Below are 16,684 nucleotides of genomic sequence, written 5' to 3' on the forward strand. Positions count from 1 at the left end.
ATTGTGTATTTCTTTATTTGTACCAATGTATCTGTAAAACTTTGATGCTACTAAGAAATGTTATAGTTGTCCGTGGCTATACAATGCCATCTGCAAAGCCTACAGTACACACACACACACCAATTCACAGGTTGAATGACTTTATTCAAAACAAGGCTATACAATCACACTTATATATTCAAAGTACCGGGAAATACCCAAAATCCTGTCTTTGTTTCCTCTCTTATCGATCTGCTCCAGGCATCACTCAAAGTCTTCCTGCAAAATCAGAAAAACAAACAATACATGGCCATCAATAAACATGGGAAAAATAGGAATCTGCCTAAATCCTTTTGTATACACTGTCTACACCATAGAAATCAAGTATCCACAAATGCTACCATTAACAACTATTTGCCCTTCTGATTTACATGTAAATCCCTCATGTCGCACCTAGTCTGACGTCCTCTGTTTTTCTTCAGTTGCTCATTCTTCTGTATGGAAAATGAAAGGTATAAATGTCTGAGTTTTCTTTTGTTCGGGTTGCTCCTCCGCTGAGCAGGGACCCTGATGCGACAGATCTTTTATTTGCAATAAACGATCAGGCTTAATTGCCGCCTTGCTTTAATATTGTTTTTGTCTCTATTTGTTACTGCTGACCGGTAAGAGCCGTAAAACGTACTCTACATGGTGTTCCTTTCCTCTACAAGAATCGGGACTATATTAAAGGGAATTTCCTCTTTTAACAGTCCCAAAAGGTTGACTTGACAATGCAACTCAATGTAATATTTATACACAAGAATAAAATTAAAGATAAAAAGGACAATTTTTTTAAAAAAAGATTTAACATTTGCAAATCTAACAAATGCCATTTTAAAAAATCAATCCAAAAAATATTCAACCAGTTGTTAAATTGGAACCCTCCTGTGGTTTCCTGCAAGTCGTATTCAGAAGCATTGCTGCCTCCAACTATGGATCTAGATTCAGGTAGGTAGCCGTGTTGGTCTGACGTAGTAGAAATAGAAAAAATATTTGGCAATCTTCGCGGAGCTCTGGCCCAATGGTTGCCATCGGTTTGATTTGACTTAATTTTATAATGAATGATTTTAGAGTGTTGTACTGTTTTATTGTTGTTAGCCACCCTGAGCCCGGCTTCGGCTGGGGAGGGCGGGATATAAATAAAATTTATTATTATTATTTAAAAATTGTCCAGTAGCACCTTAGAGACCAACTAGGTTTGTTCTTGATATGAGCTTTCATGTGCATGCGTATCTGAAGAAGTGTGCATGCACACGAAAACTCATACCAAGAAAAAACTAGCTGGTCTCTAAGGTGCTATTGGACAATGCTTTTTGTTTTTTATATATATTCCAACTATGGAGGCAGAGCAGAGCCATCAGAGCAGAGCCACCCTCCATGAATTTGTCCGATCTTATATTAAAGCCATCCAAGCTAGTGGCCACCTGTGCGTCTTGTGGCAGTGAGTTCCATAGCATAACTGTGGATGTGGCAGTGTTGCTGGGCCTCTGTTTATGGCTGTGCTGCACATAGATAATAGTGACAAAATGTCTTAGAAGACATCTGTGATGGAGAAGGCAAGGGCAAGCTGGTGGCTGCAGCCGGCTGAGGCTGATGCCACAGATACAGACACAGGGAGATGAGAAGGCAGATGCTGCAGCCACATACCCTCCAACATTTCTCTGATGAAAACAGGGATGCCCATTCCATAATGAGAATCTCTGTAGCCATTTATTTCCTCTCAGCCTAACTGGCTTCGCAGGGTCGTTGTGATGACAAAATGTGGGAGAAGATAATGACGTGCACCATCTTGGGCTCCTCAGAGCAAAGGTGGGATATCAATGTAATGAACAAAAATGTCCCAGGGCTACTTATTTTATTGCAAGTTTTCCTCCAGGGAGCCCAGTGTGGCATAGATGGTTCTCTCCCTCATTTAATCACCACAACAACACTGTGAGGTAGGTTAGACTGACAGGCACTGACTGACACCCACCCCCTACCTGGTCACCTAGTGAACTTCATGGCCAAGTGGGGATTCGAACTCTGGTCTCCCAAGTCTTAGTCAACACTCTAGCCACTGCACCACACTGCCTCTCCTTTGACCTTGCTATGGCATGAAATGCTGCCTGGACCGTCTCATGTTTTGGACCTGACCTTCGGCACACTTGCCCCCCTCCCACCAAATAAGCTACCTTTGCTGGAAGGAAAAAACCTGCTACTTTCCCCACTGGATGACTGGCACTTTCCATAAAGGAGATCTGTATTTTTGTATTAAGGCTGGAACGAAATGATTTTAGGCGTGAACCCTAGGAGAGAGCACCGGAGACTGTTCTGCAGGGAGCCCAGGGGGATGAACTAAATGACCTAACAGGATTTCCCCCATCTTTTACCTTTGATGCTTCAAAGGGCCCCCTATCTGTCCTCTTTTAATGTTAACATCATGGGGTTGTGGTTAGAAATTGTTTTTGATTGTATTACCACTATTCTCCACAGTATTTCTTTCAAAATCCATAGCGTATCTATGCTACTGGCAGATTGGTTCGGTTCTGAAAAGTGGGTGAAATCCTTTTTATAGGATGCTTAAATCTCCAAGCATCTTTTAAATAAAAGTTTTCACTACTGTGAAAACCATAGCTTTAACTATACGGACCTTTGTTGGCAAGGTGATGTCTCTGGTTTTTCAGATGCTGTCTAGGTTTGTCATTGCTTTTCTCCCAAGAAGCAGGTGTCTTTTAATTTTGTGACTGCTGTCACCATCTGCAGTGATCATGGAACCCAAGAAAGTAAAATCTCTCACTGTCTCCATTTCTTGCCCTTCTGTTTGCCAGGAGGTGATGGGACCAGTGGCCATGATCTTAGTTTTTTTGAAGTTGAGCTTCAGACCATATTTTGCGCTCTCCTCTTTCACCTTCATTAAAAGGTTCTTTTAATTCCTCCTCACTTTCTGCCATCAAGGTAGTTTCATCTGCATATCTGAGGTTGTTGATATTTCTTCCGGCAATCTCAATTCTGGCTTGGGATTCATCCAGTCCAGCCTTTCGCATGATGAATTCTGCATGCAAGTTAAATAAGCAGGGAGACAATATACAGTCTCAATTTTGAACCAATCAGTACTTCCATATCCAGTTCTAACTGTAGCTTCTTGTCCCACATAGAGATTTCTCAGGAGACAGATGAGGTGATCAGGCACTCCCATTTCTTTAAGAACTTGCCATAGTTTGCTGTGGTCGACACAGTCAAAGGCTTTTGCATAGTCAATGAAGCAGAAGTAGATGTCTTTCTGGAACTCTCTAGCTTTCTCCATAATCCAGCGCATGTTTGCAATTTGGTCTCTGGTTCCTCTGCCTCTTCTAAATCCAGCTTGCACTTCTGGGAGTTCTCGGTCCACATACTGCTTGAGCCTGCCTTGTAGAATTTTAAGCATAACCTTGCAAGCGTGTGAAATGGGTGCAATTGTGCGGCAGTTGGAGCATTCTTTGGCACTGCCCTTCTTTGGGACTGGGGTGTAGACTGATCTTCTCCAATCCTCTGGCCACTGCTGAGCTTTCCAAATTTGCTGGCATATTGAGTGTAGAACCATAACAGCATCATATCTTAAAATTTTAAATAGTTCAGCTCACATTTTGCTTGCCTTCTCTCCCCCCCCATTTGTAAGGCCTCGTTGGACAGTCATATCTTTATACGTACTGTATATGCATTTTAGCAACCCCATAATTTAAGTATATCTCCTCATAACAAACAGGGGAAAGCTCATGAGTTCAATCAACCAACCTGCATCACACACACCTGGGGAAGTGGATGGGGGTGTTGGAGGATGGTGTCTAAAATTTCCCTCTCATCCATCATCTCCAAAGTTTCTCTGAATGTTCTTCCTCCCAGCATCTTCCTACCCATCAACAATTGCCCGAAGTTTTCATCTGAGAGTTCTTAAGAGAGAGAGAGAGAGAGAGGAGTAAATAAGGCGGATGAGAGGGAAAGGTACTGTATTTTTCCGTGTGTAACATGTCCCTGTGTATAAGATGCCCCCTATTTTTGGGTACTCAATATTTAGAAAATAGGGGGAAATTGCCAAGACTTGTTAAGCTTTTTTTTTGAGGGGTGGGGATTCCCCAGGGTTGTTGTTGAGCTTTTCTTTTAAGGGGGGGTAGCCATTAATCAAATTGCACTGCCTGATTGCCACAGCAGCAGCCAATCAACAACAGCCCTTTCCACAGGAAAGAAATCACCGCTGGAAATCTCCTCCTGGAGGCTACAACCAACTGCCTGTCCCTCCTCAGCACTACCCATGTATAAGAGGAACCCCAATCTGACACATGATTTTTGGGGTAGAAAACTGTGAATAACTGCGTGTCCAGTACACTCCCTCTGTGCAAAACTTCTGCTGTGTTTCTCAGCGCAGGCTTTAGTCAGGAGCTACCTTAAGCAGTATGCAGAGTCGCAGCGTTGCCTCCGTGTGAGAAAGAGTAAGCAAGAGTCCACAAGCTGTTCTTCTCTCTTTAACAGCGTTTATTTACAAGCAATAAATCCATCAGAACTTGGAGACGTTCTCTGTGCCGGAGCACAAAACACGCTGTGTATCAGCGTCTCTCAGCGTAAAAACTGAAAGTCACTCACAGACAAAGAACTGACGCAGCTTCCCGAACGAAGCTCCACCCCCAGATACAGGACACCACTAGGGGTTAACCCTTTAACCACCATACTCCACACCCCCTCTTGCCCTGCATCTGGAGGGAAACAAGCAACACAGCTTACCCCAAACACAGACCTTCACAGAACTCACCATGACGTTGGAAGTTCAATGGTTTTGTAAAACCATTAGCGAGGTTCTTGGCTGAGGGACAGTATTTCAGCACAACTAATCCCTCTTGAACACTCTGACACACATTCTGGAAATGAATGTCTAGATGCTTGGTCCTGGCCTTAAATTGCCCAGATTCTGCCAATTTGAGGCAAGGCTGATTGTCTTCGTAAACGACAGGCAAACAGTTCTGCCCGCAGATCTCTTGAACCAAACACACATAGAACTCCAGCTCTCTGCAAACCTCAGAAAGCGCACTGAACTCAAATTCTTCCTCATCTGAGTCAAACTGCTCTGAAAGAACATCTGGGTTCCCATGCAGGCGTTTCCACCCACTTTGCTCACAGAACTCAGCACTACTGCTAATAAGCAGCTGAGACTGATTGCCACTTGGATATGCGAAACGCCAAGCCTTGGACCCAGGCTCATACCCTACAAAGATCATCTTCTCTTGGTTCACCCTTTCTGCGATTGTCCTTTGGAATGAGGACCCATGCCTCACAGCCAAAAACACGCAAGAAATCCACCTTGGGCTTCTTACCGTGCAGCAGAAAATAGGGCGTGTCCCCTACACTTGCATTGAACACTCTGTTCTGTACAAAGGCCGCACATTTATAACTCTCGGCCCAAAAGCGCTGTGGCAGGCCTGCGTCAAACAGCATGGCAGCCGCAGCCTCTTGCAGTGTTCTGCTCTTATACTCAGCAACACCATTCTGTTGAGGACTCTGCGGTGCTGTTAGCCTGTGACTAATTTCCTTCTGTCAGAAGAAATTCTGCAGCGCAGACCCAGTAAATTCTGCCCCTCTATCACTTTGGAAGGACACCAATCTCGTGCAAAATCTTTACTGCTGTGATCCAATCTTTCATCAACGCAGCAGCCTCACTCTTGTGTCGGATTGTAAAAATCCATGAGTTTTTCGAAAAATCATTGATCAGCAACAGAACGTGTTTGGATCCACCCAAAGACGCTACCTGCATGGGGCCACACAAATCTGCATGGACTAGCTCAAAGGGCCTGCTGGTCTTTCTAGTGCAGGGATCTGCAACCCGCGGCTCCGGAGCCGCATGTGGCGCTTTTACACCTTTGCCGCGGCTCCGGGGCAGATACTAGCGAGGGGAGGAGGTGCATTGTGTGCCCCGACACTCCCCACTGGCGGGCGCTGTACTGGCTGTGACGTCGCATGGGGGCGGTGCGTGTGTTAGTCACACACCGTCCCGACGTCACCTTCCTGCCCACTGTCAGATCGTGGCTCCGGAGATATATTTGTTTTAAATGTCACAATGGTTTTGCGGCTCCCAGTTTTTTTTCTTCGGAAACGGGTCCAAGTGGCTCTTTTTGTCTTAAAGGTTGCAGATCCCTGTTCTAGTGGATCTAGGATATGTGCATGTGGTTACCTTAGATTGTTTACAGGCTCTGCAATCTAAGAACTTGTCACATCCCTTAAACTTACACCCCTCAGTATTTTCTGGGGCCTTTTTAATGTAGGACCACTCTGTGTGGGAAAATCTCCTGTGCCAAAGATGTACACAACCATTGTGTGGTGGCACATTTGCGCACTGCACTTGTGCCTCTTCAGGGGGTTCTGCAACAGCAACATTAGCAATAGGCATCTCCACCATGAACAGCCTATCTTTGCACTCAGTACTGTATAGCTTCTTCCCATCCCTGAAAAAAGAACACGTTATTTGCAAACTTTACACTGAAGCCATCAGCTACAAGAGCGGACACACTTAAAAGACAGTTGGCGATCTCAGGAACCACAAAAGCTTGGACTTCATGATCTAGAAAAGAACAATACAACATGCCAGTCTCAGTTAACTGTCTCTTCGATCCATCAGCCAATGACACATATCATCCACTTTTCACAGACTTGCAATTTCGAAGAAGCCCACCAGATGGCACTAGAGTGTGAGTCGCTCCATTGTCCAAGATAAATGAGAGAGTGGCTGATTGTTGACATTCCAACGTTGCCATGGAAACACTTCCGCCCCCACTAGGGCCTCTGCCGGTGTTCTCAAGCTTCGCTGTCTGAGAACTGTCGCTTATCTGCTTTCTCTGCTGGCTGACCTTGCATTCCTGAGCCTCTGCAGAACAGTTCTCACGGCGAAAACAACTCTTGGAGACTTTGGCTTTAACAGAGCTCTTTCAGCTGCTGTCTGCACCCCCATTCCTGGGTGCCCAGCTTCCTGAGGAACAGCTTGCCACTGCTTTCCTCCCAGCTCTCTGCCTCTCTCCCTGTTCATCGCATAGATGTGCTGAAGCATAGGAACAGCTTGCCTTCAGCCCTTGCTGGGCTCCTTTCAGCCCCCACTGGGCTCACAGTCCCCTCTCGGTCTTGGGCTCCCACTGTGGCTACAAACGCCTTCTCCAGTGCCTGCCAAGCGACCCAGGACTCCTTAATGCCCTCTACATGAGGCAAAAGCCAAGCATCCACACTTGCTTTTAGTATGCCCAGCACCCACTGCTCCTTTTCCAGAGCTGCAGCCACGTCTGTCTCTGTGATGGCCTGGGAATCTGATTCAGAGGCTGAACCTGAAGAATCCCAGCCTACACAGGAGTCCCCACCTCCAGGGCCGGCTGAGCCAGGGCAGGGGCTTGAATCTGAAGGGCCCACACCTGTGCCGGATCCTCAGGAGCAGACACCAGGTGAATCCACTCTGGCTCCGGAGGTGATTGAGGACCCGTTGCCTGCAGGTGCTCCTCTCCCAGCCCTGTCAGGGGAAGCTGAGGTTGCCTCTGGGTCCAGTAACCTTCCAGCCTCTCCTGAGCTGCAGAGGCTCAGGGCAGAGAGGCGGAGGGAACTAAGTTCTCTCAGGAGGAGTGCTCGCCTTAAGGCCAGGAGAGGTGAGTCACCTGTGACCCAGGACCGCCCTAGGCCCCAGAGGAGATAAAGGCCAGTCAGCCCAGTCCTAGGTTGTGGGAGCAACATCGCTGGAAACCTGTTCCTGCCAGCACTCTGACCTGCTCTTCCGGAGTTCCTGACCACGTCCAGCTTCTTACCTTGGACCCCGCTTCACCCTTGACAGACAGCCTCCAGACCCTCGACCCAGGACCTGACTCAGACCATGCCACACAGCAACCCCCCCGGGACCAGCACAGCCTCACTAGCTTTCCTAGCAGCTTGAGGTAGTGGGGGATGCATGCAAGACCAGAGCTGTTCTCCCAGCAGCCAGTACTTCATTCTGACGGACCACTCATCCCAGTTGGGGCCAGTTAGCTTCCCAAAGGGCACGTTAAAAGCCTCTTGAGCCTGTGCCATCTTCCCCCGGGGCTTATAAGCTTTACTCATGCTTCTGCCAGCTGGTCCTCTGTAGATGTAGTCTGCTGCAAGCTCCTGCTTCACCAGCGAACTCAGGACTGCCCCCTTCTCAGGCAGGAGTTCAAAGCTGGCCTTTTTCCTTGTGGTCTCTTCTCACACCCGGCAAAAGAAATGTTACTTCCCATAACCTGTGAATAACTGCGTGTCCAGTACACTCCCTCTGCGCAAAACTTCTGCTGTGTTTCTCAGCGCAGGCTTTAGTCAGGAGCTACCTTAAGCAGTACGCAGAGTCGCAGCGTTGCCTCCGTGTGAGAACGAGTAAGGAAGAGTCCACAAGCTGTTCTTCTCTCTTTAACAGCGTTTATTTACAAGCAATAAATCCATCAGAACTTGGAGAAATTCTCTGTGCCGGAGCACAAAACACACGCTCTGTGTCTCAGCGTCTCTCAGCGTAAAAACTGAAAGTAACTCACAAAGAACTGACACGAGACTCCACCCCCAGATACAGGACACCACTAGGGGTTAACCCTTTAACCACCATACTCCACAAAAACCTCATCTTATACATGAAAAAACAGGGCAAGTTCTTTGTCAGGGGGCTTCTAGACTGTTGCAATGAGTGGATGCATGCCGTATCTGAACAGGGATCATAGAACTGTAGCATCTGAAGGGACCTGCGGGGCCACCTAGTCCAATCCTCAGCAATGCAAAAGAGGGGCAGCCACCCAGAAGTCCCTGCTCCATGTTACACGTCTCTTTAAAAAGGAGGTGTGCGGTGGGTGGGAATTGTGCCCAGAGATCAAGGAAACCAAGAGAGGCCCCAGCCTTGTATGACGCAGGCCTTGCCACGGGGATCCCGAAAGGGATCTGGTTCTGCCTACTCACCTGGGAACACTGGCCCAGAATCCTTGGGGATCTTCTTTTTCAGCAGGGGCAAGTGCCGCTGCTGCCTGGAGTCTGGCCTTCTGTTGACCGGCTGAAGGGTGCTGGTCTGGCGCTGTACCAGCTCTGGGAAGACTACCAGCTCCACCTTGTTATTTCAGGCCATAGTATGAATCTCTGGCCTCCCCAGCACTTATTATTCTTATTAAAAGGGAACACAAATGCCAAACTAAAACTGTATCTTTTGCTCCATAAGATGCACCTAGTTTTTAGAGGAGGAAAACAAGAGAAAAAAAAATGTTCTGAACGAAACAGTGGATATATGATTTTTGTGGTTCATGCTGTGGCCACAGACATGTGATTTGACGGTGAGTTTGGAGTAGCCCAATGCAAAAATCCTGAGGATCCATGTGGATCCGTGCTTTGTAACCACATTTTTGCGCCATTGTGGCCCCACGCAACAGTGGATGCGTGATTTTTTTGGGTGCAGGCTGTAGCCATGGACATGCTATAATAATAATAATAATTTTTTATTTATACCCCACCCTTCCAGGTTCAGAAAACCAGGCTCAGGGCGGCTAACAACAAAATTAAAACACTTAATTTATGCAACAACAACAAAAAAGCATAAAATACAGTATGAAACATGAATAACAATAAATTCAGAATTCAAAAATCAATTTAGGGGGAAAATCCATCAAATAAACATTAGATGATCACCAGGGCTAGCTGGCTAAATTAGTCCTACTTGGGCCAGTGAGGAGACCAGGGGAGAATTAGGTGTGGGATTCCAGAGCAGGTAATCTTCATAAAAAGGGGAGAGGGAGGAAAGGAAGGGGAATAAAAGATCAGTTCAAATTGAAAGCAAGGCAGAATAGCTCTGTCTTACAGGCCCTGTGGAAGGAGGTTAAATCCTGCAGGGCCCTGGTCTCATGGGACAGAGCATTCCAACAGGTCACAGCCATCACTGAGAAGGCCCTGGCCCGGGTAGAGGATAATCTGACTTCCTTAGGGCCCGGGACCTCTAAACTATGTTTATTCAGGGGTGGGGTGGGTGTGGCTTGTGCCCAGAGATAAAAGGAAACCAAGAGAGACACCAGCCTCGTATGATGCAGGCCTTGAAAAGAGGAACCCGAAAGGGATCTGGTTCTGCCTACTCACCTGGGAACACTGGCCCAGAATGCTTTTCGTCTGGTCTGCTGCTGACCCGCTGAACTGTACTGGCCTGGTGCTGTAGTAACACAGGGAAAACAACTGGCTGGACTTGGTTCTTCCTCCAGGCCTCTGCACGTGCTTGAGGAGGTTTCACCAGCACTGGCAAGAGTTGGTATGTTCTTTGGGCAGCAAGGTCCTGGGTGACACTCTCTTGTAAATTAACTGGATAAACTTTTGATGAACTTTTCTTCTTCTTCTTTAAGAAGAAAGCCATCCTGCAAGAGGGGAAATGGCCCGCTGGTTGGTTAGCTCACTTGGAGCCCCTTTGGACATAAGGGCATCTGAAGAGCAACTCAGCAAAAAGAACTCGCCATGAGGTCTGGATAAGTAACTAGCCTGACTCTAGACCCAGGTCTTTTAACGTAACCAGGTCTGCTAGTGACTCTTAGCATCACATCGCAGTTGGCCATAGATGAACGATATTGCACTTTACGTCCTTTACTCCAGAAAGAGATTCGGAAACGATAAACAGGATTTTCAAGGGGGCAGACGTACCCTGCAAAGGAAGAGATATTAATAGTCTACAACTCATCCCACACTTCAACATCGGAGGAAGAACAGGTCTTACAGCCTTTATAGCAATTTAAACCCGAATCTTCCTTCCTTCCACCTAATTCCAACCCGTCTATCACACTGTTCCACCAATTGGTGCTCTGTGATCTAGACAAACTTGAAAAGAGGGGCCCTAGGGTACAGGACAATTTAACTGAGTCTCAACATAATGAATGACTGAGTCCAGGGTGTCGTATATTGTCCTGGGCAAAGGTGGTTGGGATTTCAGGGTAAATATTAGGCTCAACATCTTCTGGCACCGCAAGTTTTTGCATGCAGTGATCTCTAGGATAAGCCAGTCATGTGTTGCACTGGGACCTATAGCACTGTGTTTAGGGGTAAACTACAGTTCCCATGATTGGGGGGGGGGAGTCATGTGCTGTAATGTTATCGCATGTCCGCAGCCACTAACAACAACCAAAGTGAATAGTTTCTGGTGAATTTTCCTTAAATTGTCTTGTCTCAATTTAGGGTTTATCATTGCAAGGTGAGCTAGATCCTGCCGCTTTTGGTTGTGGAGACCTGCGGTCAGTTATAATTAGTTAAAGTTGTTTCTGTATGTAACAATAGCAGCTAGGATTCTATATGTGCAGAAATGGGGGTTGGAGTACTTGCAACACTGAGACATAGGAAACTGCCTTATGCTCAGCCAGACTGTTGGGCCACCTAGTTCACCATTGTCTCCAGGGTTCAGACGCTCTCCAGGGTTTCAGGCAGGGAAGCTCTCTACCTGCAAATGATGGAGATGGAACCTGGGACTTTCTGCGCGTGATGCAGATGTTCTACCATTAAACTACAATCCTTTCCCAACATCTGGAGGGCATCCTTGCTTTGTGGAGTGTGCTAGCCTGCAAACAAGAGAGGTCGTTATTGGTTTGTTCTTGTTTTTATTTTTAACTTGAATTTTGTGTTTTTCATACTGTGGTTTTATGTTGTGATCCACTCTGAGACCTATGGGTGTAGGGCAGTGTACAAATTTAATAAACAAACAAGCCTTGGTGTGCAGCTGGCCCTCTTGTCCATTATACTGCTTCCAGCATTTGTCTTTCTCCTATACTTTGCTTGGCCCCGATGGACAGAAACAGGCCTGCAGTATCCAGCTGTTGTCTGAGAGCCCTATCATCTCTCCCCCTCAGCATTCTTGTCGGCCTATGTCAAGACTGACCCCTTGCCCTGCTGCATCTATAACTCTGCGTCCGCAGAGCCAGCTCTGTCCAGGTTTGCATTGCTCCTCTTCTTGAGCTGCCTGCCTGCTGCCTGATGTCATTGCTATGTCCGGTTCTCTGCTGCCCTGGATTACATGCCCTGAAAACTCGTGCCTCCTAAACTAACAGCTATCAGAGCGGCAGCATCGAGAGGAAGGGTGCGTCGCACACACGGAGGGTGCTCTTCAAAGCAGGACCCAACAGCAGGTGAGAGTCCCCTGATTCTTCAGTTCCTCATTATAGCCCAATTTAACAGAGGGAGAATAATTGGTGGGGACAAGTCTAACACCCCTGAGAGTAGTGTTTCTCAAAGGGGGTGGCAGGGGAGAATGGCAAGTGTGGCGGGAAAAAAAAAATAAAATTAAACATTTCAGTATAGTATAAAAATAATGTTTGGGAATATTGCCAGAAACTGCATACATGCTTCTTTTCAGGAGCATTGGCTATTATTCTACAGTTCTCCATGACCTGTTGTTGCAAAGAGGGATTTTGAACTCTAACAAATATGTAACATCAGAAAAGAGAAAGCTTTCTTTCTGTTGATAGACATATGTTTGTTTCAAATTACACCTAATATCAGTAACATTACACGACAAAAGCAAGCTCACACCTCTGAGTTTGTAAATGTACAACCAAACAAAGCTTTCCAAAGATCTCTGAAGGAAGGGAGGGCTGGTCCCTGACAAACCTCTAGTAGCAGGGAGTTCCACAGGGCTTGGCTTGTCACACTAAAGGGTACATCCCGAGTGAAGACTAGATGAAACTGGGGGTGCTGGGAACCACCAGAGATTCTCAGTGATTGAAGAACCAGGAATCAGGAAGGCCCTGAGATAATTTGGGTCCTAGTCATTGAGGGTTTTTCTTTGATTCTGATTCTAAGAGCCTTCTTCCCCTGGGGGTTCCCTTGAGGGTTCCCCAGCTTGTGCCTCCCACCACTTCTCTGCATCCAGCCGGTCCATGACACCACTGCATTACGGCTTCCATCAGCTCCAAATCTCCCAGAGGTCACTGGTTTTGGGGAAGACGGAATTAGAGGAAGAAAGTCGCTGCACAGCACACAGTGTTTGGAAGCTATCAAGCAGGCGGATCTTAGGTTTCTGCATGGAAAATAGAAGAGGACAGATAGGGGGCCCCACCCTTAGGGAGCCCTTTGAAGCATCAAAGGTAAAAGATGGGGGAAATCCTATTAGGTCATTTAGTTCATCCCCCTGGGCTCCCTGCAAAACAGTCTCCGGTGCTCTATTCTGGGGTTCACGCCTAAAATCATTTAGTTCCAGCCTTAATACGAAAATACAGATCTCCTTTATGGAAAGGGCCAGTCATCCAGTGGGGCCTTCCTCCTCCGCACCACTGCCACGGGAGCATTTAACAAGCCGGCAAATTATAAACAGAACAAATTTGGTTCTCCTGAGATCAAAGGGAACACAGGCAGGACGGGGGACGGAGGTTGCACAAAGGTTTCGAGGGATGAGTGAGCGGCAGGTTCTGAAGGGGCCTGAACCAAATCCTAGATCAAACAGGAAATTCTGTCTTAAAAGCCTGGATATTAGATTAGAAATATCCTAAGGGCAAAACAGAAGATTACACTATTAAAAGAGCCATGTACACTTTGGAGAAGGCAGTCCTTTAAAAAGAAGAAAAAGTAGCAGGTATTTTTCCTCCAAGCAAAGGTAACTTATTTTGGGGGGCAAGTGTTCTGAAGGTCAGGTCCAAAACATGAGACGGTCCAGGCAGGATTTTATGCCATAGCAAGGTCAAAGCCGGTGACCTCAGCTCCAAATCTCCCAGAGGTCACCGGTTTAGGGACGCGGATGGCGCTGTGGGTTAAACCACAGTGCCTAGGACTTGCTGATCGTAAGGTCGGCGGTTCGAATCCCCGCGACGGGGTGCGCTCCCAGCGCCTGCCAACCTAGCAGTTTGAAAGCACCCCAAAGTGCAAGTAGATAAATACCGTATTTTTTGCCCTATAAGACGCACCAGACCACAAGACGCACCTAGTTTTTGGAGGAGGAAAACAAGAAAAAAAAAATCTGAATCTCAGAAGCCAGAACAGCAAGAGGGATCGCTACGCAGTGAAAGCAGCAATCCCTTTTGCTGTTCTGGCTTCTGGGATAGCTGTGCAGCCTGCATTCGCTCCATAAGACGCACACACATTTCCCCTTACGGCGTTTCCGTGTGCTGCGCTGGTTCGCCAGCTGCGGCTTACTCACGCTGGCCACGTGACCCGGAAGCTGTCTGCGGACAAGTGCCGGCTCCCGGCCTCTTGAGCGAGATGAGCGCGCAACCCTAGAGTTGGTCACGACTGGCCCTGACGGGCAGGGGTACCTTTACCTTTTAAGGTCAAAGGAGAGGCAGTGTGGTGCAGTGGCTAGAGTGTTGGCTGAGACTTGGGAGACCAGAGTTCGAATCCCCACTTGGCCATGAAGTTCACTAGGTGACTGGGGGTGGGTGGGTGTCAGTCAGTGCCTGTCTAACCTACCTCACAGTGTTGTTGCGGTGATTACGGTAAATGAGGAGGGAGAGAACCATCTATGCCACATTGGACTCCTTGGAGGTAAACTTGTAATAAAAATGCAATAAAAAAGTAGCCCTGGAGCATTTTTGTTCATTACATTGATATCCCACCTTTGCTCTGAGGAGCCCAAGATGGTGCACGGCATTATCTTCTCCCTTTTGGCAGTTATGCCAGAAGACAATTGTTTGAGGCCCTAAAATTTAATAGACAGTTTTTTACACAACCAACTGTTCAGGACCTGCTGGCAGACAGCGATGATCAAATTACTGTTATAGTGGCTGAATTTTTGAGTGCTGTCCATGAAGAAAGAATGGGCCATGATAGAGAGACTTAGTGGTTCTTAAGGGTAGCTGATGTTGCTGTGTTGTATTATATTATCTATGTACATCGATTTATTTTTTGGAGTTAAGAATAGGACTGGGATAAATTGTGTTCGCTGAGCCCGTATTTTATACAGTCTGTATATGATGTTTGTTTGATAATGTGTGGTGTGCTATGCCTAATAAAGGATTTTGAATTAGAATTATCTTCTCCCACATTTTGTCATCACAACGACCCTGTGAGGCAGGTTAGGCTGAGAGGAAATAACTGGCTGCGGAGATTCTTAAGCCCGGAAGGAAGCTAGGTTGATAGCAGAGAGCCACTTTAGGAGGGGGTCCTACTGCAATGGGCCCCACAAAACAGGAAACGGTTGCCAAGGGAAAACCAGAAGGAAAAGTCTTGAGGGAAAGGAGGTTGGGGAAGGTGGGGGAGGGGAGAAGAATTTACCTCACAGGGTTGTTGTAAGGAAAAATATAGGAAAATATAGGTCAGCCTGGCCTCCCTCACAGGGCTGTTGTGAGGAAAAACATAGGAAATATAGGTCAGCCTGGCCTCCCTCACAGGGATGTTGTGAGGGGGGAGGAAGCGCCATGCAATGAACAAGAGGGAAGAAAGGCTCTTTGCGGCTCCATCCCTCGGCCGTTTCCATGGTAACCAGGGATGCCACCTCCCCCTCCACCTTACCTAGGATGCTGGAGCTGCTCACGCTGCGCAGGGCCTTCTCCTCCATCCTCTTCCTCCTCCCTCCCGAATAAGCCCCTGACCACCTGCACCTGCACACCTGTACACGCAGCCAAACGGGAGGGAGAGCACTGGATTAACGTCTTTTGCCTCTTCTCGCAACCCGTAGCTCAGACGCCGCGCCGCGGTGCTTTTGGGGAAACGCGGTCCTCCGTTTCATTGAATTCCTTTCGGCCGCCGTTCTGTAGGGCGAGCAGGCACTACAACTCCCAGAAGGCAATGGGAGAGCCGGCTCCACCTCCTCCTCCTCCTCCCTATCTCCACCCCCCGTCCGTTCCGAGTCCTCCCCATTGGCCGGCTCCTACGACAGCGCGTCACTTGCGCCGTATCTGGGCAAAGCCCGGGTTCCGTAAACCAATGGGAAGTCAGAGTCGGGCGTGGGGGGCGTGGCAGGGCGGGGGGACGCTGGGAGTGGCGGTTGTTTCAAGATGGCGGATGTGGCCGCGGGGCCGGGGCCGGAAGCAGCTGCTCGTTGGAGTAAGGACCGTATCCTTCCCTCAGGAGGGGCTCGCGGGGGGGGGGGCGTGGCGGGAGGAGAAGGAAGAGCGGGGGGGGGGTAATTTGACGGCGGGCCGATAATAAACGGTGGCCAAGGCTGCCGTGGTTCCTGAGTATGTGCAGAGAGCCGCCTCCGTTGCCTCAGGAAAGACACCCCGCCGAGTGCAGAGCCAGGCCCAGGGGTTCCGGGGGAAGCCCCCACTCCCAGGGCGGGGGGACCTTGGCCTGCCAGCCTCCCTCTCTCTCGCCCCTCGCCCTACTCTGCAGGGGTGTTGTGAGGGGCCGGGGAGCGTCGCTTGAGGGACAGAGAGAGGGCTAAACAGGGCTGCTTCGTGTTGTAGTACAAGTGCTAGTATGATAAATTCCCCTATAGCTCCTTCGAAGTCTCCATCTAGTGCACAGCGTAGCAACCCTAATAGTCACGCTGAGCGGAGACTTGAACTCGGGGCTTCCCGGCTTTTCCCATCAACTCTGAGCTGCTGCAGCTGAAGTTTTGGTAACTTTGGTGCCTTCCGTCATGGGGAAGACGGGGCTGGTGGTGGGGAGACGTATATTGATTTCATGGCCCTTGAGGTGCCTGTATGTCTTGGGGGACGTGTCCTGTTTATGATATCGTCTGCCTCCATAGTTTCTCCCCTTCACCAAGTGACCCCATGTCTCGTGACCCTGCAAAACAGACCCATAGCCTATTCGCCACTCC

At 48.1% G+C, this 16,684-nt stretch overlaps 1 protein-coding gene and 1 long non-coding RNA gene across 9 annotated transcripts in view; one reads left to right on the plus strand and one right to left on the minus strand.

Moving 5' to 3' along the window:
* Positions 1 to 16,684, plus strand: part of KIAA1328 — a 224,608-nt gene that overhangs the window by 9,505 nt on the left and 198,419 nt on the right. The window contains exon 1 of one of the 6 annotated variants that reach the window (XM_083575683.1): positions 11,463 to 12,116. The exons of 1 other annotated variant lie outside the window; for it this stretch is intronic. Coding sequence is in view for 4 of the 5 variants with exons in the window: in XM_083575680.1 (XP_083431806.1) it covers positions 15,915 to 15,972 (58 nt within the window). In the remaining variant the exon portion in view is untranslated. Of the gene's footprint in view, positions 1 to 11,462; positions 12,117 to 15,854; positions 15,973 to 16,684 lie in introns of those variants that run through there. 4 more of the 6 variants (XM_083575680.1, XM_083575681.1, XM_083575682.1 and 1 more) reach the window with 4 other exon arrangements.
* On the minus strand, positions 124 to 15,662 carry LOC310744499. 3 transcript variants are annotated; one of them, XR_014539569.1, is made up of 3 exons: positions 15,559 to 15,662; positions 10,035 to 10,648; positions 124 to 1,993 (listed from the first exon to the last, which is right to left on the minus strand). It is a non-coding gene; the product is annotated as an uncharacterized lncRNA (long non-coding RNA). The 3 variants fall into 3 exon arrangements; XR_014539570.1 differs by lacking the exon at positions 15,559 to 15,662 and adding an exon at positions 12,598 to 13,260; XR_014539571.1 differs by lacking the exon at positions 15,559 to 15,662 and having other exon boundaries at positions 10,035 to 10,717.

Source organism: Podarcis filfolensis (genome assembly GCF_964270895.1).
Source record: "Podarcis filfolensis genome assembly, chromosome: 11".
Taxonomy (NCBI): Eukaryota; Metazoa; Chordata; class Lepidosauria; order Squamata; family Lacertidae; genus Podarcis; species Podarcis filfolensis.